This window comes from Phacochoerus africanus, chromosome 11, assembly GCF_016906955.1.
Source record: "Phacochoerus africanus isolate WHEZ1 chromosome 11, ROS_Pafr_v1, whole genome shotgun sequence".
Lineage (NCBI taxonomy): Eukaryota > Metazoa > Chordata > Mammalia > Artiodactyla > Suidae > Phacochoerus > Phacochoerus africanus.
The window spans coordinates 80008339-80030094 of NC_062554.1; the positions used below are offsets into that span (position 1 = coordinate 80008339).

At 34.4% G+C, this 21756-nt stretch overlaps 1 protein-coding gene across 4 annotated transcripts in view; it reads left to right on the plus strand.

The window, feature by feature from the left end:
- Nucleotides 1-21756, plus strand: part of PHF14 (PHD finger protein 14) — a 131243-nt gene that overhangs the window by 32183 nt on the left and 77304 nt on the right. For all 4 annotated transcript variants that reach the window (XR_007130697.1, XM_047752232.1, XM_047752233.1 and 1 more), the window contains exons 5-13: nucleotides 277-436; nucleotides 4689-4800; nucleotides 7973-8110; nucleotides 12356-12502; nucleotides 13146-13416; nucleotides 14017-14123; nucleotides 15998-16093; nucleotides 17869-17972; nucleotides 20210-20341. Coding sequence is in view for 3 of the 4 variants with exons in the window: in XM_047752232.1 (XP_047608188.1) it covers nucleotides 277-436; nucleotides 4689-4800; nucleotides 7973-8110; nucleotides 12356-12502; nucleotides 13146-13416; nucleotides 14017-14123; nucleotides 15998-16093; nucleotides 17869-17972; nucleotides 20210-20341 (1267 nt within the window). In the remaining variant the exon portion in view is untranslated. The remainder of the gene's footprint in view (nucleotides 1-276; nucleotides 437-4688; nucleotides 4801-7972; nucleotides 8111-12355; nucleotides 12503-13145; nucleotides 13417-14016; nucleotides 14124-15997; nucleotides 16094-17868; nucleotides 17973-20209; nucleotides 20342-21756) is intronic.

The window sequence follows — 21756 nt, forward strand, 5'->3', positions numbered from 1 at the left end:
ACTTCATATTTTTAATTAAAAAATTTTTTTTAAAAGAACCGTAAAATTTTACTTCTCTAATGCTTTTCCAGTAGGTCTGTAATACACTATGATAGGTGAAAAAATATTTTTATGAAATGATTTTACTTCTGTTTTGACTTTAATATCATTCTTATAAACCATTAATTTTTCTGAATTTTTCTCTATTTCCCTTCCCTTTTTCTTTTGTGACTTTATAAATGTAAGTTTAAGAAATAAACTCTGTTTAATCATACTATTTATTTATTTATTTTTTAGGTTGCTATGGAGTTGACGGAGAGAGCGACTCTATTATGAGTTCAGCTTCTGAAAACTCCACTGAACCTTGGTTTTGTGATGCCTGTAAATGTGGTGTTTCCCCTAGCTGTGAACTATGCCCCAATCAGGATGGAATTTTCAAGGAGACAGATGCTGGAAGGTTGATGTCATAATCCTGTTGGGTTAATATACTTGCTTTATAATATGTCTACTTCTCTTTTTCTATTTATGATTTTTTGAGTTTCACACTTTCACTTGATTGCTGCTTTGTAATTTCTGGCACAGAGTAAATGGACAGTAGCCTATAGATCAGGGCAAGGAGGAGAAAAGACCCTTGGTTGAGTATCTCCATTTGCCTCTATAGCTCATAATCCCATTTAATCTTAGTAATTACTGTAAATTAAGACCATTGGTAAACTAAGTTGGAAGGAAGACCCCTTCCCCAAGAGAGGTGTTCAGGCCTTGTTAGAGAAAGTGTAGTTACAGCCTACTTGATGGCAGAGAATTTGGCTGCTTTGCCTGGGCCAAAACTTGGTCTGCAGTTCTTTGCAAGAGGGTGGCTGTGCAGTGGTTCAAAGCCTGGAGTGTGTTGTATCTGTGTTGACAGGGCCACGGAATGACCTCCAGTCTTGGCCTGCCAGGTGACTGAGGGATGAAGCATGTTGTTGGGGCAGAGCACTGGCAGATGTCCTCTTCCTATCCTGTGAGAAGCCCTTCCTCCCACAGTGCCTTCTGCCACTCTACTGAGGCAGCTGGGTACCATGATGCTGTAGAGGAGAAAAGCTGAAAGAGGTTTTGTGCATTATTGCAAAGCAAATACTGAAGGGTGGATTTGGAGCTGAGAGACAATAAATTGATTAACTTGCGCAGACACCTCTGTTGTTTTCACTACATTCACACTCATCTTTATTATCACATTTGAACAGTTGTCATCATAATAGCATTGGCATCTTTCATGTTTTTTTCCCAGGAGACTACTAACTGGGATGGGTGACTGGTACATAAGAGTAGTTCCTAACCTTTTACATTTTATGGACCACTACTTACTGTCCTCCTCCACATAAGAGGGGATGCTCAGTTTTTCATTTTGCCACATAAGGATATTTTAGTATTTTTACTGAACAATATTTTAACAACAAAATAACCTATACAAATTATCACCATCATTTCTCATATCTTAACATTTTGAAAAGGATAGCATGCATTTTATACCAAAATAAAGGATAGTCTTTTGAATTTAATATGGTCTGCTTTAGTAAAGTAAAAGATATTTTTCTTAGTTTTCTCATTTTCACCTCAATTGGTGGATAGGTTCTTGAGAAGTATTGCCATACAAGAATGTTGGGATACCATAGAGTCTACTATGGAATTTTGGAGAACCCTGTATGTTGAAGTCTAGGAAAAATAACTTAAAGTCTAACCTCTCGTTTTTCATTGCCTCTCCCCCAAATAAAATAAATATATAACAAATGATTTGATGTATTAACATGAGTCTGTGGTCTGTATCCTGTGATACATGAGCATTGTTTTAAGTTCAGACTGACTTTGGCTTAGAATTAGAGAATTTAATGCAACATTAAAAGGGTGTGCTTTCAAGTGGGACCACCTATTTTTGGATTCCGTGTGATTTTAGTCAGGTCATTAAACCATTTTATACCTTGGTTCCCTAGCACTTTTGAAAGTATTAAATGGGGTTATTTCTGTAAACAATATAGTTTTTGGAACATAGTAAATATTTCATAAATATTACCTTAGTTCTATTGCTACTGCTACTACTAGTTCTTTCTATTACCACTATTCTAATTACTTAAGGTAGTCATAGAATATTTGGTGCATAAAGTCTTTCTAGTAACTCTTTAGTCTTAAGAGTTGAAGTTTATGGTGATAAAATTGTGAGGAATAAGCATGGCAGCTTTGGAAAACACAGCTCCTTTTTAAGGAAGAGCATTTGTTTTACATTTTTCTTGTCAATAATATGAAATTTCTATTGAAAAACTAAAGTAGCTGCCTCATTACACTAATACGTAATACATACTAAAACAATCTGCAAAATAACTTGTAAAGTTGTTTCTAAATAAAGAAAAGGGAGTCATCTTTAACCATTTAGTTTTACTGAGAGATACCTGTATTGACTCCTGTGGATCTTTTATATATGTGTATGGATAAAGACACCTCCCTTGATGGTCTAGCCTGGCAAATTTCTTTATAATATTTAAACACTTTGCTTCTGTTCATGTCCACAGTCACCTGTAGGCTGCTATGGAGATTATAGGTCTTGATACAATTTGAAGGATGTAATACTAGCTTGAATCAAGGCAAAAAAAAAAAAAAAAAGCCAAGAAGCTTTGACAAACTGTTTAGCATTCTAGCTTCAAATGGAAAACAGGGGAAAAGGAAAAAACAATGTATAGAAAGAATCAAAAAGTTTTGAAATTGACTTTTATTACATAGGCTAATTAACTCCCTCCCCCATTTGTGATGGGAACCACAAATTCTGCACTAAGAAGGAAATGTTGTGATTTAGTGTGAGAAGACCATCAGCATTCCAAAGTCAAATTTGATGAATATCGTTGCCAATCAGAAATGAGTTTTTTGAGCAATATCTTTCTACTTAGGGTGCTTTATTAAAACATGTAAATTTAAGATAATCTATTAATAGTTTCTATGCTAGAATGACAATTCTGACTCTTATTTTTGGTGATTTTTATGTCGTAATTGTTTTCTGCTCCTTTCCCTAATCAACATCTGTCTTCATAGCTCCAAGCAAAATGGATGGTAAAGTAACAAGGAAGATTATTCCTTTTGGATTTCTCAACTTTTATTAATAAAGGTTTTAAAGTATGTGCAGCTAAACTAATGAACAAAAAACTGTATACAGTAGATAGCACAAAGAACCAAAATTGTCTCAACTGTTAGATATGTATTTTAATGAAGACTGTAGTTGGCATCCTCCCAGGGATGGTTGTGGGAAGTGATACTTTGTGTGCAAATCACACTGAAATGGCAGTTTAAATCTGTAGTACTTGTGTGACTTGTACTGAAACATTTTAAGAAGGTCAGTATGAAGCAAGCAGCCAGCTATTGGGTTTATCAAAGACAAACTCCTACAGAGTACAGTGGCATTTACTACACCAGTGGAGCATGAAAAAACTGCAGATTAAATTGAGAAAACAGCTGCTTGTTGAAGATGTGTATCTTTACATTAAACTCCACAGGACGTGTATGGGAGGTTGGATTAAAATATTTTATCAAGAATATCTCAAAACCTTGGGTTTTCTTCCACTAAAAAAGATAATTTTTAAAGTATTTGTAACTATTTTCCCCGGTGTCTCTATAAAATGATTCTTAGTCTTATTTCTTTAAAACTCATAGTGTATCACAAAACAGAACCAGATAGCGACCATAGCCTCTCAAGCTTGATAAAGTAGAATTTAATACTTCTTTTTGTTAAATATATTCTTGTTTCTATTCTGTGAATATATCCACAAGGTTAAGAGAGATTTGCCATCTCATTTTTACCTTCTTTCTTACACAAATGTTATAGATCTGTTTACATTTCAAAATCCAGTGATTCCCTATTTTATTTGGTTGTAAGGAAGCAGGAGGGGTGCTACTATATTTAAAAAGTTTCAGAGCAGTTTTAAAAAACTGGAATTAGAATCAACTCCTATTTGCTTTTTCTTTTTAGTACACTGAGACTGAACATTCTTTGTTTAGTGCTGTAGCATTATCCAGACTTTAAAAAATGTTTTATGTGGGGCACATAGTTTTAGTACATAGGTTGTGTGGTGAACAGATTGAGTTGAATGAAATAGTGACTTCCTTATATTACTACAGCTGTTCTGTACAGTCTCCTAGCAATCACTTTCAACCTGGAAAGAAAAAAAGTTAAGATACATACCAAAAATTGTTTTAAAATTTTAAAATATGTCCTTAAGGATCCAACAGCTTTTTAAAAAAAAAGTAACAAGAAAGAGCACTTTTATGTAATTTATGCAAATTTACTATGCAGTTCTTAAGTTAGAACCCTTAATTCTCACAGTGTTTAAAATAATGAATGTGAATACCTTCTATGAATATGAAAATGCTGTTTTGTTTCATATATTCAATATGAATGCAAATATTTAAGAATCACTGATAAGCGCAAACTGCAGTGAATTTGAAGTGAAAGGCAGTTACAGTTAACTCTCAGCTTTGGCTAAACTGATAGGAAAGTAGTGCTTGTTCCAGTCCCTTTTCTTGTAACTAAATGATCTCATTCTATAGGTGTTCCATATTCTTTAGTTGTATATCTGAGATTTTTGAAATCTGACCAAGAAATTCTTGAAGTAGCTATTTGAAATGGCACATATTTTATACATGGGTATTTATCAGAAGGTTTGCTAGTAAAATCTGATGTTTTCTCCTTATAGATGGGTTCACATTGTTTGTGCCCTTTATGTTCCTGGCGTAGCCTTTGGCGATATTGACAAATTACGACCAGTAACACTAACAGAAATGAACTATTCCAAATATGGTGCTAAGGTGAGACAAAGTATTTTTGATTGTCTAAAAGAGAAAGCTTTTACTTGTTAGTTTACGTAACTTTTTACTAATATCATTGTTGACTACAGAAATGCTTATTCCTCAGTATGTTATTGGAGAGCAGTTTGCACTAAATTATTTATTATTGATAGTAATTTTCCCCAAAAGCCAATAATATATAAATTCTTCTATGTATTTGTAATTTACCTGCAGGGTGAAATAGTAGTCAATACCACTGCTGTTTCTCTGGTATTTAGCACATTGCCTGGTACATAATTAATTTTCAGACCAAATCCTTATTTTTAACTAGTTGAATCAAATATTTATCTTCTGACTTTACTTTTGAAGTGGAACTTATTAAAATTATGAAAAGAGTTCAAGATGCACCTCCTATTTTACTCAGATTTCAGGGACTGGTTTTGTCTTTATGACTAGATAACCTGCCTAGCAATTGATTCTTGGCTACCATAGTTTATAAATTGGTTTTTAACTGTGAGCAGGTTTATAAGTGATAAAATTACCCACTTATTAATTTAAAATATGTGTATAATTACTGCAAACATTTTTAGAATACTAGAATTGATTAGACATTGATACATTCTCTTTCCATTCTCTCTTGGGTAGTTGAGAAGGAAGACTGTTGAATAGTACCAGTGACATGTTAAAGGTGGAGTGGAGACCTTATAGGTGGTTGGAAAATTCTTATAATGAAAACTTTAAAATTTGACAGTTTCTGTTGTGTTCGTATATCCCACTTGGGCTCTAACCACCACCCCATCCCTTACCCTCTACCCTCTGCCTTCCAATAATCTTATGCTTTAGTTTGGGTAATTGCTGCTTCCTTCTCCAGAATTAGTTAAAGCTTCCAGGCCCTAGTATTGAACTTACTTACCTGGTTCTCTGGTAATTCAACACTATTTTATTATCTCACTAATACCTTTAAGCTCTAGTTAAAAAAATAATAATTTGTCTGCATTTTCTAGTTGAGTAGTATTAATACAAATTACCTAGTCCACCAGTGTTGGAAATTACTACTTTTTGACCAAGAAAGCTTTGGTAGCTTCGTAATTCACAAGCACAGAACCTAGAAGGGACTAGCTTATATCATTTTCAATAGACATGTGTTATTACCACAAATATAAATCCAGAAACAGTTAAAAAAAATAGTAACCATGTATTACTTCATATAACAGGCCAGCAGTGACCTCCAGACTGAAAAGAAAGGTCATGAAATGTATAATTGTCTGCTGATTTTTTTCATTATCACCTGCTTTTGTTTAGAAGTATTACTGGGAAATGGAGTCAAAACATGTCCCGTCTAGTACATCTGCAAAATCAAACCAGTGCTGTGAATTATTTCTGGGACAGCTCTCTAGACTACACTGTGCTCCATTTCCTAATCCTGATATACTTTCTCCCTTGAGTCCTCAGTTGCTTGGTTCCCTAGCATTTTAAATGATTCAAGCAATTGATGAAGTTTCTAGTTTCCATATTAGATTGTTCTGTAGTCTTATAAGATTTCATTGTCAGAATGTTCTTCCTTGCATGCACGCTGAAATCCCATGCCCAGTTTCATTATATTACATTAAATTACTCAGGGAACTATCCTAAACAATTTGTTTCTGTTCATGGTATTGACTTACTTTAAATAGTTTAATTTCTTCATTTCTCGCTTTTCATTCCTCTCACCTTCTCTCTCTTTCTCTTTTTCTTAGTTTTTTTTTTTTTTGTAATTTAGATTACTATTTGCTGGTACTTTACACTGTACATATACTACTGTTAGTGGAAAAAGACCCTTAACTGTGCAGTAAAGTGTTAAGATTTGGAAATATTTTCACTTCTGTACTCAGGGTCTCATTCTAGTTTTTTTTTTTTTTTTAATTCAGGTTTTTTTTTTTTTCTTTCTTTCATTTTCAGCTGCACTAGCAGCATGTGGAAGTTCCTGGGCCAGGGATCAAATATGAGCCAAATCTGCGACCTGTGCCACATCTAAGGCAATGCTGGATCCTTAACCCACTGCACAGGGCCAGGTATCAAACCAGCAGTGCTGCAGAGACAAGTCAGATCACTGAACCACTGTGCCTCACCAGGAACTCCTATTCTTGCTGTTTTTATTCATTTCTTATTTATCAGTTTGGTGCTGTCTACCAAGTACAAGAAGCACCCATTATTTTACTCAGATTTCAGGGACTGGTTTTATCATAGTCCCTAATTGGTAGTGTTGTTGATGTTTTTAGTGTCTACTGAAACTTGTTTATTATTTTTTATATGTTTCCCTCATATTTAATTTACATAGAGTACATTTTTACTCAGCAGTCTTCCTCAGTTGTCTACTGGCAGTTTTTCACAATTTTAGCAAATTTTTTTATGTGAAAATTGCTATTCTTAAAGTAGTGTATATTTTGAGGCTAGGCTTATTTTCTCTGTGGTTTAGTTAAAAGTGTAAAAAAAAAAAACTAGGGGTGGTAGCACTTAGGTAAATTTTAACAGTTTACGCTTTTAGTTTTGTAATTTTCCCCTTTGTATAGAGAAAGAATGTAAATAATTGGCTGTATTGTGTATTATTACCAATTTCACAGAATTGTTTAAGATCACTCTTAAAGATCTTTTAAAAATGTGTGATTTCATTCGTTGAAATGCCTAGATATTTTGGTGAATTTTCTCTTATTTTAAAAAATTTCTCCAAGTAGTACTGTATTGTTCAAATCAGTGTAGCTTAATGTTTATTGCAAGCACGGACTTTAAAGTGAGATTACCCTCTCTCCCAATTATTTTTTGTGCTATTTTGAGCAGACTTTTTAGTCTTTCTATACCTCAATTTTCTCATGTGTAGAATGGAAATAATTATAGTACCTCTTCCAGGTATTTTTCTGAAATAGAGTATCAAATGATTATGTATATTAGTATATGTAAAGCACTTAGAATAGTACCTAGCATACAGTAAACCCTCAAATAATATTGTCATCATATATATATATATCAGTGGAATTTTGGTTTATTAGAACAATACAGAGAATTACTTTTTTCACATTTAAACTCTTGGCTTGCCTCCAGTTATTGTTTGTATTGATATACTTTTGGCCCAGTATTTGTATTTTTTAGCTTTGTATGAAGTACAGTTTTTGTTCTTGAAATATTTTACTCTGAGACTTTTCCTGTTATCCTATTGCAGGAGTGTAGCTTCTGTGAAGACCCTCGTTTTGCTAGAACTGGCGTTTGCATTAGCTGTGATGCAGGAATGTGCAGAGCCTATTTCCATGTGACCTGTGCTCAGAAGGAAGGTCTACTTTCAGAGGCAGCAGCAGAAGAGGTAAGTTTCTTTAAATCCATTGTTGGTGAATATGTTCTTAAGGCTTCTCATGACTCTCTTATATCATACAACAGGTATGCATCATAAAATAAATTTACAAGTTTAATGTCTTTGCTTGGATCACTGGCTTAAAACTTAAAGAGTAAACGATATATATGAGTTTTTTCAGTCTTAAAGCTATTCAGACAAAAACGTGATGAAACAATTCAAGGTGTTTCAAAGCATTAAATGTTAGCATTTGTAGGAGAATCTTAAATTTGCTCTGTTACTCTTTAAATAAAATTGTTACCATCTTCAGTATCTGCATTTCTTTTTCTTTTCTTTTCTTTTTTTTTTTTTCCCGTTTTTTGGCCACAACTACAGCATATGGGAAGTTCCCAGGTAGGGGTTGAATCAGAGCTGTACCTACTGGCCTATGCCACAGCCATAGCAGCATGTGATCTGATTTGCTTCTGTGACCTACGTCACAGCTCATGGCAATGTCAGATCTTTAACCCACTGAACAAGGCCAGGAATTGAACTTGTACTCTCATGGATACTAGTCAGATTCTTAACCTGCTGAGCCGCAACAGGAACTCCCTGCATTTCTGTTTCTTGACAGTTATTTTCAATGCTGTAATTTTCATACTGGGTTAATTGGCTTTAAGCAATCCGTTGTTTTCAAAGTATATTTTGGGGACTCTCCAGTATTCTTTCAAGGGTTCTATGAGGTTAAAATTGTCTTCATAACAATATGAAAATGATATGTACTACTTTACTCTTAATTTTCTCACAATAGTGAAGATTTCCAGAAACTATATAGCATATAACAGTATAACATTTGAATGTGGAAACAGTTTTGAGAATCTAGCTATCTTCTTTCATGTCAGCTATCTTTTTATTAAAGAGATTTGCAAAAGTATGAAACAGTGCCACTCTTTCCACTAAACTTTTTTTGTGTAAATTATGGTATTTTTCTTTCTTTCTTTTTTTTCTTTTTTTGTCTTTTTGCCTTTTCTAGGCCTGCTCCCGTGGCATATGGAGGTTCCTAGGCTAGGGGTCTATTCGAAGCTATAGCTTCCAGCCTACACCACAGCTCACGGCAATGCCAGATCCTTAACCCACTGAGCAAGGCCAGGGATCAAACCTGCACCCTCATGGTTCCTAGTCAGATTCATTAACCACTGAGCCATGACGGAAACTCCGTATTTTTCTTTAAAATGGCTTTTTTTGTTAGCATCTATTGGTTTCACAGTTATTTTTAAATAAATGAATATTTTAAAAATTTCTCAGTTTTAACTTCTGATATGGTAACTATATATAAATATAACTCACATAAGCTCTTTGGGGTCTTCAAAAATTGCTAATACTGTTAAGGAATCCTGAAACCAAATTTTGTTGATTCTTTAAGCTCTTTATATAGGCAGGTAACAGCAATTTTTACTGTATATTTGGGTATATAGATTTATGGTATTATCCAAACCTCTTCTTTTATTGGGTATATTTTCAGTGTCATGTAAAAATGTTTATTATGTTGGGCTTTATTTCATTTATTTCATAGACAGGATACAAGTAAAAATGATAATCTGATGAAGAAAATTTGTTGAGCAAATTTTGAGGGAGATATTTTATGAATAAATGGGTCCTATTGAAGTTGTATTTTGGGTGCATATATCTGTTTTTGTGCCGGTGTCTGACTCAGATGAATTGTACTTTGATTAATTAAAGAAGGGTACTGGATGGACATTGAGCTTTTCCACAGCTATTTGGTAGACAGATCTTATTAGCATTGAATCTTGGGTAAACAAGTTAACTTCTTGTTTTCAGTTTTCTGTCCATAAAATTGTTATTAAAATAATGGAACCCACCTCATGTGGTATGATTAAGGATAAATTTATGAAAAGCTTGGGTCACTGCTGTGGTGCGGGTTCGATCCCTGGCCTAGGAATTTCTGCATGCTGAGAGCGTGGCCAAAGTATAAATACATACATACATACATACATACATAAATAAGAGGTCAGTTTCCTTTTAAGGGTGTGGTCAGGAAATTTCACAAACCTTACTTACTGGAACTTATCACAGGGCCATATCCAGCTGCTGAGGGTCTGGAGCAGAGAGTTTCTAGCAAGGTAGTCAAGTACCCAGTAGAAACTTGAAACATTCTAGTACTGAAGAAGGGGAGAATAGATGTTAGAAGACAGTGGTTTCTACCACAGTTAATATTTGCTTGGTATATCTGTTCCATTCTTTAAACAAGGTTACCCCCTTGGTCATTCCAGCTTTAGAATTAGGATTTATCCCCCCCCCCCAAAATAATGAAAACAAAACAAAATTACTTGGATTACCTTTTCCCTTTCAGAAATATTTTTGACCAGAGATGACTTTTTCCCCCCTAAGTCAGAGTCTTGGTCCTAATACTGAACTCATCTATGCAAGCATGAATCCTCTCTGATAACCCAACCTTACCTGCTGCTTTAAAACAATGGAATAGTACTCCAAATCAGGGCATTTTGACTGAGGTTCCATATATTTATTTCAACTTAGCTTTGTCTGTCACCAGGATGTATGTAGCACATGTTCTGAGAAAGCAGTTATGTGTGTATGTGTGTGTGTGTTAATGTAATCTCCTGCTCACATTTTTTGAGTTTATTTTTGTACCTATGTGAAGAAGTTGTTATTAAATCCATTTTACTAATGAGTTAACAGAGGCCCATAGATATTTAGCAGCTTGTTTGAAGCCACAATAACCAGTAAATGGTGGAACCAAGGTTTATATCCAGATTTTTATATTTCCAAATTCTGTGATCTTATCCACAGTACTATACTGTGACATCTGTGGATATTATCGTACAGAATTGCATCATAAGCTTTTTTTTTTTTTTTAATGTTAAGAACACCTTAGTTTTATTATTACAATGATGATTTCTTTTTTATTCTATTTCATCTTTTTTAGTGTCATCATTTTCTTTGGGTTTTAAAACCCTACCTTACTAAGAGACCTTTTAAAATATAACTTAAGGTTAAAAACTACATGGATACCTTACCTTTATTTTTCCTCCTTGGGACAGACCTAAAGAATGAACAATCTGGCATTTCGCTGGCAATCACATTGAAGATTACCTTTTTTGGCTACAAATTTACAAATTATTTCTGTTTTTGATAGTAAATTTTTTTGGAGACACCTTACTATTAATAAAATTGGTACCTGGAGTTCCTGTTGTGGCTCAGCAGGTTAAGAACCCAACATAGTAGATGAACTCCAGGTACATTTTGATTGCCATTAAATCCATGAGGATGCAAGTTCGATCCCTGGCCTTACTCAGTGGATTATAGATCTGACGCTGCTGCAAGCTGCAATGTGGGCCACAAATGCAGCTCAGATCTGACGTTGCTGTGGCTGTGGTATAGACCTGCAGCTGCAGCTCAGTTTCAACCCCTAGCCTGGGAACTTCCATATGCCACAGGTGCAGCTATAAAATGGAAAAAAAAAAAAAAATGAACCCACTAATATAGTACCATGAAATATGACTGTGAAAGAGCTTTATTTCCATTTGAGGTTTTAGGTATGTGTAAAGAGTTAAAGGGAATATATAAAGTGTTTTGACAAGATTGTCCTAATCCATTTTTGTCCCTGGTAGAATCTGTCTGTACATTGCTAGTCAGTTAGAAAGGCCCCACTTTGCTGTGTTGGCTAGTTTTATATTTTCTAGACATATTGTTGTTTTGTAATATTAATTATGTCTGCACACTTTAATATTTAATGATAGTATCTATTAAATAATCTAAGATTATTTTAATCCTTTTTGTTTTAAATAATGATTATTTTTAAGGTAATAAGAATAACTAAATATAATACCTAAGACTTGACTTCAATTTTTTTTTTCTTTTTTGGCAACACCCAGCATATGGAAGTTCCCAGGCCAGAGATCAAATCCAAGCCATAGCTGCAACCTACACCATAACTGCTGCAACACCAGATCCTTAACCCACTATGTCACAGTGGGAGCACCATTGATTTCAGTATTTTTAAACCCATAAAGCCCTTTAAAGAAAAAAATAATTGTTAGTTTGAAGTTGATACACAGGATTAAGTTTCTAAAGCAGCAATTTTTATCATTATGTATGTAAACTACTTTTGTAGTTTATTTTAGGAATAACCAACACTGTAGGAAATTCTTCAAAAAGGAAATATTGTTGTTTATGGTTATGTTTTTTATGACCCTTTGTAATAAAAATGTTTAACCCCCCCCTCATTTTTTGACATAGGATATAGCGGATCCATTTTTTGCATATTGTAAGCAACATGCAGATAGGTTAGACAGAAAATGGAAGAGGAAAAACTACTTGGCTCTACAATCCTATTGTAAAATGTCTTTACAAGAGAGAGAGAAGCAGCTTTCACCAGAAGCACAGGTATGGGATTCATGCCAAAACTAATGTTTTTTCTTTCAACGTTGTATAGATTTCAGACCTCATGTGTGTTTACCAATGGCCTGTGAAGTATAATTATGAAATTTGGTTAGTTACCTAAGAAGTAGATTGTCATTAAGGTAAATGATGAGTATAGTTTGTGGTTGAACACATTACTGATCATATAGTCAACAGAGCAGCCATTTATAAAGCATGTTTTCAGTACATTGAAGAATTTGGCTTAGAGAAAATTAATTCCATCAATGCAATATGTTGAACCTTCTTTTTTCACTCTGTTCTGATGTTCACTTATGCAAAGCATTTGATTAGTTTGTCCATAATTTAAAATCTATTTTTACATAAATTAAGTAAATCATGGCTACTAATGCAAGACTAGTTAATAAGAGAATCTTCAGCTTAATTATATTAATTTTTGACAACTCTAATCATAGACTATGGTAGTTGTCACCATGGGTAGATACAGCTTATTGTAAACCAAGAATTCTACAATATACCTAAGGACTGTGGGTAGTATAAATTGCCTTGATACAGGAAGTTCTAGTTGTCTACTTTTTCTAAGTGTGGAAGTAAAAATCATAAGGAGTATGTTCCATTTTAATATCTTTTATATGCATTTCTTTTATAGGCAAGAATCAACGCCCGGCTTCAGCAATATCGTGCCAAAGCAGAACTGGCTCGATCCACCAGACCCCAGGCCTGGGTTCCAAGGGAAAAATTGCCCAGGCCACTCACTAGCAGTGCTTCAGCCATACGTAAACTGATGCGGAAAGCAGAACTGATGGGGATCAGTACAGATATCTTCCCAGTGGATAATTCAGATACTAGTTCTAGTGTGGATGGAAGGAGAAAGCATAAACAACCTGCTCTCACTGCTGATTTTGTGAATTACTATTTTGGTTAGTATAGACACTAATACATGCACATTTTCTTTTCTTTCTTTCTTTTTCTTTTTGTTGTTGTCGTTTTGCCTTTTCTAGGGCCACACCCGCAGCACATGGGGGTTCCCAGGCTAGGGGTCCAATCGGAGTTGTAGCCGCCGGCCTATACCACAGCCACAGCAACGCCAGATCCGAGCTGTGTCTGTGACCTACACCACAGCTCATGGCAACGCCAGATCCTTAACCCACTGACCAATGCTAGGGATCGAACCCACAACCTCATGGTTCCTAGTTGGATTCGTTAACCACTGAGCCACGATGGGTACTTCACATGCACATTTTTAATGACAGTTTGCCATTGAAAATATTTGATATGCTGTCAGTTTTTAGAAATTGACTAGCCATGCTACATATATCAAGTAAAAGCATGTTTATTTTCCCAATAAGTTGTGGTGGTTGTAAAATGCTTAGTTAATATATTTGTGAGTAGAGTTAAAAGTGTTCTAAATAATGTAGGTTTTTCCATGTGGCCATCTCTGGCTAGCTTCTTCCATTGTGTATTTTGTATGTCAGCTTTCATTTTCTACTGAAGTAAAATTGGATATTTAATTTAAATAGAGAGAAATATGCGCATGATTCAAATTCAGGAAAATATGGCTGAACAAAAGAATATAAAGGATAAATTAGAGAATGAACAAGAAAAGCTTCATGTGGAATATAATAAGGTAAGTTGGCTGTAAGACAAACAACATAATATATTAAATCTTATTGATGATTTCTTTTGTGATTTTATAGCATTTCTCTTTATGTTTTGAAATTCCTCTGAAATTTTACAACTTGCCTGCAGTTCCAACACCTCATTATCTTCATCACCATCGCTAATACTTATCTAGTACTTTCTATGTGCCAGGCACAATTTTGAGCACTTTTACATGTATTTACTCATTTAATTCTCAGTTCAATTTTATAATGTGGTTTATGATTATTGCTCCCGTTTTCAGAGGATTCAACTAAGTCTTAAACAGGTGAAATTATTTCCCCAGGCCTACATAGGTAGTCAAGTTATCACAGAGCTGGGGTTTAAGGCTCGGAAGTCTGATTCCTTTTCTTACTCCTACCCCACTCTACTACAGAACTTGTCTCTCTCTCTTTTTCTTTTTTCTCCTTTTTATAGCTGTACCTGTGGCATGTGGAAATTCCCAGGATAGGGGTCAAATCAAACCTGCAGCTGCAGGCCTACAGCACAGCCACAGCAATACCACATTTGCAACCCACTCCACAGCTTGCAGCAACATGGGATCTATAACCCACTGAGCGAGGCAAGAGTTCAAACCCTTATCCTCACAGATGTAATGTTGGGTTCTTAACCTATTGAGCCACAATGAGTACTCCAGAACTTCTCTAAGTTGTAGAAAACTTCAAAAACTCATTTTGAAATTACTGGGTTTTTTTTTGAATTGTTATGTTACTTTTGATTAAAAAGTGAACTCCCAATTTATTTATTTATTTATTTTTGTCTTTTTGCCTTTTTTAGGGCCGTTCCGGCAGCATATGGAGGTTCCCAGGCTAGGGGTCTAATCGGAGCTGTAGCCACTGGCCTACACCAGAGCCACAGCAACGCGGGATCCAAGCCGCGTGTACGACCTACATCACAGCTCACGGCAACGCCAGATCCTTAACCCACTGAGCAAGGCCAGGGACTGAACCCGCAACCTCATGGTTCCCAGTCAGATTTGTTAACCACTGTGCCACAATGGGAACTCCTGAACTCCCAATTTAAATTTATTTTCTACCTCTTCATTCTAAAGATGAGGACGTTCCCATCATGGCGCAGCAGAAATGAATCCAACTAGGTACCAGGAGGTTGCTGGTTCAATCCCTGACCTCGCTCAGTGGGTTAAGGATCCCTTGTTGCTGTGAGCTGTGGTGTAGGTTGCAGATATGGCTTGGATCTGGCATTGCCTTGTCTGTGGTATAGGCTGGAAGCTGTAGCTCCAATTATACCTCTAGCCTGGGAACCTCCATATGCCACGGGTGCAGCCCTAAAAAAAAAAAAAAAAAAAGAAAGTTATGACTACATGTTAGGTAATAAGTAACATTAACATATATACTGGGATTAACTTATTGTTAGCTTTTTAAATGATAAAAAAAATTAGGAGAAGTTAAATTTCCAATAATTAGCCACACCGAAGTGAAAAGAGTACTGGGATTTGATTCAGAAAACTTGGGAATTCTTACTAGTTTTATGATTTTGGCCTAGTCACAAAAACCTTAGTTTTCTCATTGGGAAAATGACAGTAGTGCATCTTGATGGACTCATAGGATTAATTAGGAGAATGTCTGTGAAATTATTTAGTAATCTGTACTAGAATATGTAAATGTGAATGGCATGATTATTATTAGTATAAATGCTAACTTAAAATGTTGTTACGGTTTATTGCCACTGCTTAAATAATTGGAGAGCTCAACTTTTGGTGTATTGTGACTTGAATGTGTTAAAATACAGATATTTTTATGCATTTATCGATAAATTATTTGCATTTTCATATATTTTACTACATGTTTTAATGATGTACTGATTTGAATTGTTTTCTTGTAGCTATGTGAATCTTTAGAAGAACTGCAAAACCTGAATGGAAAACTCCGAAGTGAAGGGCAAGGAATATGGGCCTTACTAGGCAGAATCACAGGGCAGGTTAGTTTCTTTCCAATTTCTGTCTCCTCTTCTTACTCTGTTTAGGTTTTCAAAAATCAGATCTCTAATATAACTTTCACTTCACTAACTGAAGAATTCTGTTTAAGGCAAACGAATGTTCTGGGATAATTTCTGCCTGAATGATATCTAAAACTTTGCTAGCTGCCCACCTGTAGGTTGTTTCAATAGCTGTCTTGTTTACAAAATTTTTTTATTTGGTCTACCTGTCATTTGTGATGAAGCTAAGATTTGAAGCATGAATTAACTCCTATAGCATTCTTCTGTCTTCTAATGTAGCAGTTTTAGATTCTGTACCGCATTTCTTCTGTTCTATTTTTGTACTATAATTGTTTCTTTTTGGGGGATGGGTAAAATTTTAAAGGCGCACTGGAGAAATTGATTTTAACGTTGATTTGGCTTTGAGTTGTGTAAGAAATGGTTTTTGATAATTTAATGTTAAAGTGTACATTTCTCCCTTTATTAGCTATTATTGAAGTTATGAAAAAAAATTACTTTATCCTTGAACATTTCTAGCCTGTTAAAGTTATTGGTGTTGAAAAGAAGAATTATTGCCAAATGGATTTCTTTGAATGCTTTTTTTAGTACTGTGTTTATAATTCTTAAATTAATTTATTTGAATAATTTCAGTCATTTTTTTTAAGGATGATGAAGGCTCACTGTGGTCCTTTCACTATGAAAGTAGTTTTATTTGTGAATGATGCTTTTCAAAGGATAGGTATTTTTCATTCTGCTTGTTTTAAAGGTTTACAAAGAGTCAAATTCATCGTATAATTTATGTAGACATTATTTTAGGAAGTAATACATACTGATGTACTGTGTCATGTTAGCTTTGAAGATGCTTCTTTTGTGAACAAGGTATATGTGGCTTATATTATAATGACTAATGTAACATAAAAGGTGAGGATGAATAGTTGCCTATGGAGAACTGACCTTTGTTTCTATTGATAGGTTGTTGATGAGTTTTTGGAAGATTATGTTATTTTATATTTAGAGAAGTTAATATTGAATGCAAGCCTGTATTAGTTTTCTGCCAAGCTAGCATTATCTTTTGGCTTTATTTGCAAGTTTGTCTCATAAGAATATCCTGTTTAGTATAAAACATTACCTACTATAAAAGGACATTTTCATTTATTAAATCACTTGTAACAGAAGCACACATGTTTCCTTTTGCCAATGTAAAACACATAGCAAAAGTAGAATTCATTTGTACTGCTTCTAGGATGCTTTTTCCAGTTGGTTGAACAGATGCTGGCCCACTGGGCCACTAAGAAATGACTTTGATAGATGGTTGCTGTCTGAGAAGCCACTATACTACAGATTAGTAGAAACCCAAAGAGAATCTAATTCGTTTTGTGGAGAGTTTGGTCCAATAAGATAATTTTTCTAATTAACCCGCAGAGCTCCAGTGTAGCTAGGATGTTAAGGAAAATAAGCGGCCTCAATATTCTTTTTGTCAAGAGTACTTTTTAAGAAAATTTCTTGAATTCGTGTCCTTGTCTTTTACTTTTAAAAAGAAAGTAGAAGTATAATTTTCATAATGTTTTAGTTTGATGAAAGTATGTAATTATAGGCTTCTAATGGCAGTAACTATGAGACAAAAACTTATTTTTATCCTTTTTGCCAGTGTAAAAGCTGGTAAACCATACCTCCTCACAATCCTAGCGTATTAGTTGACTTGAGTGCCATATAAAGGAAAATGTTGCTTTATATTTTTCCTTTAAAACAAAATAAACTGCATTTGTTCAAATCAATAGAAGTTGAACATACCGGCAATTTTGCGAGCACCCAAGGAGAGAAAACCAAGTAAAAAAGAAGGAGGCACACAAAAGACATCCACTCTTCCTGCAGTACTTTATAGGCAAGTAATGAAATTATGACACATTAATATTGTGTATTTTTAAACAAATACTTTTTTAGTAACAAGATGCTTCGAATTTTTGAGAACGAATTATGTTTAATTTGGAACTTAAATTAAATGCACTTTTGAATGATGGTATGAGATTTTTATTCTTCTTTTACTATCCTTTAAGTAACTGAGAATTGGAAAGTGACTTTAAATAATGTAGATGATTCTTCTCTTAAATAATAAAAACAAAGTATTAGATAAATGGGCATTTACATTTTATTTGAATTGAGTGAGTTTTAGAGTTTTACATGTGTTTTTATGTAGTAATGGGTATCATAATACAATCTGAATTACTGCCTTTGCAGAGTGGTGGATAATGAAAATAAGTTTTAGATTTGAATCTGTCTACATTTTTTTCTATGTTCAGTTGTAATAATTTCATTCCCCCAGATATTTTTTTTGGCTCAATATTTTACCGTTATAGCAATTTTACACAGTTAATATCTATTTCCATACTTCAGTAGTTTTGTTTGGATCTTAGTTTTTTTCACATATGCTATTAAGTGAGAAAAGTTTAAAAGATGCTAGTATGGGAGTTCCCGTCGTGGCGCAGTGGTTAACGAATCCGACTAGGAACCATGAGGTTGTGGGTTTGGTCCCTGCCCTTGCTCAGTGGGTTAATGATCCGGCGTTGCCGTGAGCTGTGGTGGAGGTTGCAGACGCGGCTCGGATCCCGCGTTGCTGTGGCTCTGGCGTAGGCTGGTGGCTACAGCTCCCATTCAACCCCTAGCCTGGGAACCTCCATATGCCGCGGGAGCGGCCCAAGAAATAGCAACAACAACAACAACAACAACAACAAAAGATGCTAGTATGTTTGTATGTACATAAACAAATGTATCTCTTTACATACACAAGTATATATGCTTATATAAATTTATAAATATTCTCATCTCATCTCATCCTATTCCTTTTTCAGAAATAGCAGCAATAGCTACATTATCAGTCTCTAAAATTTATTTATGTTCTTGGTTGGAGGCTCCCTCCATAGACAATAGCAAATAACTTTGAAATTTGGGAAAAGCCCACTAGTATCTTAGTGTGTAGTGAAAGACTAGCACATTCTCAGTCCAGCCTTTTAAAATAAAATTGGTTTATTTGTAATCAGCAGGCATATCACTATGTTTCTTTTTATCACTACAGCTCATTTTTGTTTCAGAATATGGCTTAAGTAATTTTCCATTTTTCTTCTGAGCAACTTTTGAGAATAGTTACTGTTCATTATGTTGTCGTTATGTATGTGTGTATATGTTTTTCCTATGACTATTTAAAAATTCAAACATCATTGCTGCTTCTGTACATGTTGGCTCTTTTAGGTTCTCAGAAACCTTTTCCTTACTCTTCACTTTCTTAATATAAATATACCCTAGATTTTCAGGTCATGGTGTTTGTGCTTTCAAGAGTAAAGTTGTTTTTTTTGGCAAGAAAAATTGTATTCCTTAAAAACAAACCCAAATACAAAATAACAGTAACCACAGTAGTAAAACTTCCCATTCTTTATGATAAATATTAATTGGTATACTTTTAAAACTCAAAGTCTAGTTTTGTAAAGAGACCTATATATGTATGTAGTTTATTTACATGGTGAAGGCTCTTTGAGAGGTTTATAATTAATGGTAAAAAATAAACTGGATTTTTTTAAAGTAACTTATAGTTTTAGAGAGGTAGAAAATTGAAAAATTCTTTTGTTTAATAATTTGTTTCTAGAGAAAAATTGGTCTAATGTTAAATGGGTTTTCAGTGATATTAAAATTAAGGCAAAGATGATATTAGAATGAGCATCTAAAATATCCCCTTCTCTGGAAGTTTTGACTCTAGCAATATTTAAATATATGCTAGATTCAAGCTACTTTTCTATATTCTCAAAAATATTTAGAGGAGTTTTCTTGTGACTCAGCAGGTTAAGGATCTGATGTTGTTACTGCAGTGGCTTGGGTCGCTACTGTGGTGTGGATTTGATCTCTGGCCAAGGAACTTCCCCATGCTGCAGTCGTGTCTAAAACAAAAAAAGTGTTTAAAGCTAATAGTTACTGACATTATAAAAAGACATAAGTTACAGAAAAATACTTGATTTTAATATGATATTAAATTAGTCAAGGTAAAATTTTGAAATTTAAAAAATATCCTATAAATTAACTCTTTTACTATGGTAATTATCATTCTAATCCTTTATTTGCTGCCTTCATTCAAAGTTGTGGAATTTGTAAGAAGAACCATGATCAGCATCTTCTTTTATTGTGTGATACCTGTAAACTCCATTATCATCTTGGATGTCTGGACCCTCCTCTTACAAGAATGCCAAGAAAGACCAAAAACAGTTACTGGTAAGTAAACTGGAGAGGATTTAGACCTTAATTTCAACAATGTAAATTTTCTTTTCTTTTTTTTTTCTTTTGTCCTTTTAGGTTCACAGGCTAGGCATCTAATCGGAGCTATAGCTGCCAGCCTGTGCCACAGCCACAGCAACCCCATATCCAAGCTGTGTCTGCAACCTACACCACAGCTCATGGCAATGCCAGATCCTTAACCCACTGAGCAAGGCCAGGGATTGAACCGTAACGTCATGGTTCCTAGTCGGACTTGTTTGCACCACGATGGGAACTCCTCAACAGTGTAGACGATGTGTTTTATCATATTGCTTTATAATGAAAGTTTTCAGCACATTTTAAATTGACATTCTTATAATTTTTCCAATTTTGAGATATAATTGACAATTTAAAATTATACGTATTTAAGATTTACAACTTAATGATTTGATATATGAATGCATTTGAAATAAGCACCACGATCAAAGCTAATTAGCATATGTGGGAGTTACTGTTGTGGCTCAGTGGGTTAAGAACCCAATATAATTTCCATGAGGATGCAGATTCAATCCCTGCCCTTGCTCAGTGGGTTAAGGATCTGGTGTTGCTGCAAGCTGTGGTATAGGTTGAATATGCAGTTCAATTCTGGTGTTATGGCTGTGGCATAGGCCTCAGCTGTACCTCTGATTCTACCCTTAGCCTGGAAACTTCCATACGCCACAGGTATGGCCATAAAAAAAGCCAAAACAAAACAAACATGTTTTTCACCTCACATAGTTACCCCTTTTTTTTTTCTCCTGTGGTGAGAACATTTCAGACATAAATATTTATTATCGCATTTTGTGAATAAAGCTGTAACAGTTTTTTTGGTAAATTAATTTTAAGTTAGTTGAGGCTATTTTGGTAGCTTAGCAATGGTTCTTAAGGCATGAATTCTGTTTAATGTGTTTATAATTCTCTTGCTCTATTATAAAATGTTTTCAAGTGCTTTATTTTTATTTTGAAATTGAATGACTTAATCAAGAATTTGCCTCTATGTTCATGCTTTTGTTTGTAATTTAATATTTTATTTCTTAATTAGTGTCACTGTAGCTTTACTTCTGGCACTTGTCATTCGTGCTATATATGTAAGTTCAGCCATTCTTTGCAAACCTGGAAACATTTGATATATGTTTCTGGTTGTTTTTTGCTAAGGCATATTGTTTGATAAAAGTTTATGGTATTTATGTTGTATTCTTTCCTTAATTTTAATCCAAGAGAGAGACAGATGTTCAAATTCCAATAGATTAATTCTATATAGGAAGAATATAGGTCACGGAAAGCTTTGGAATGAACATGACTATTCTTTTTATAAAGATTTTATACAAATTCTAGTTTTAGAAAAGAGTGAATCCCAGATTCTTAAATAGTAATCTATACAAAAATGTGTGTAT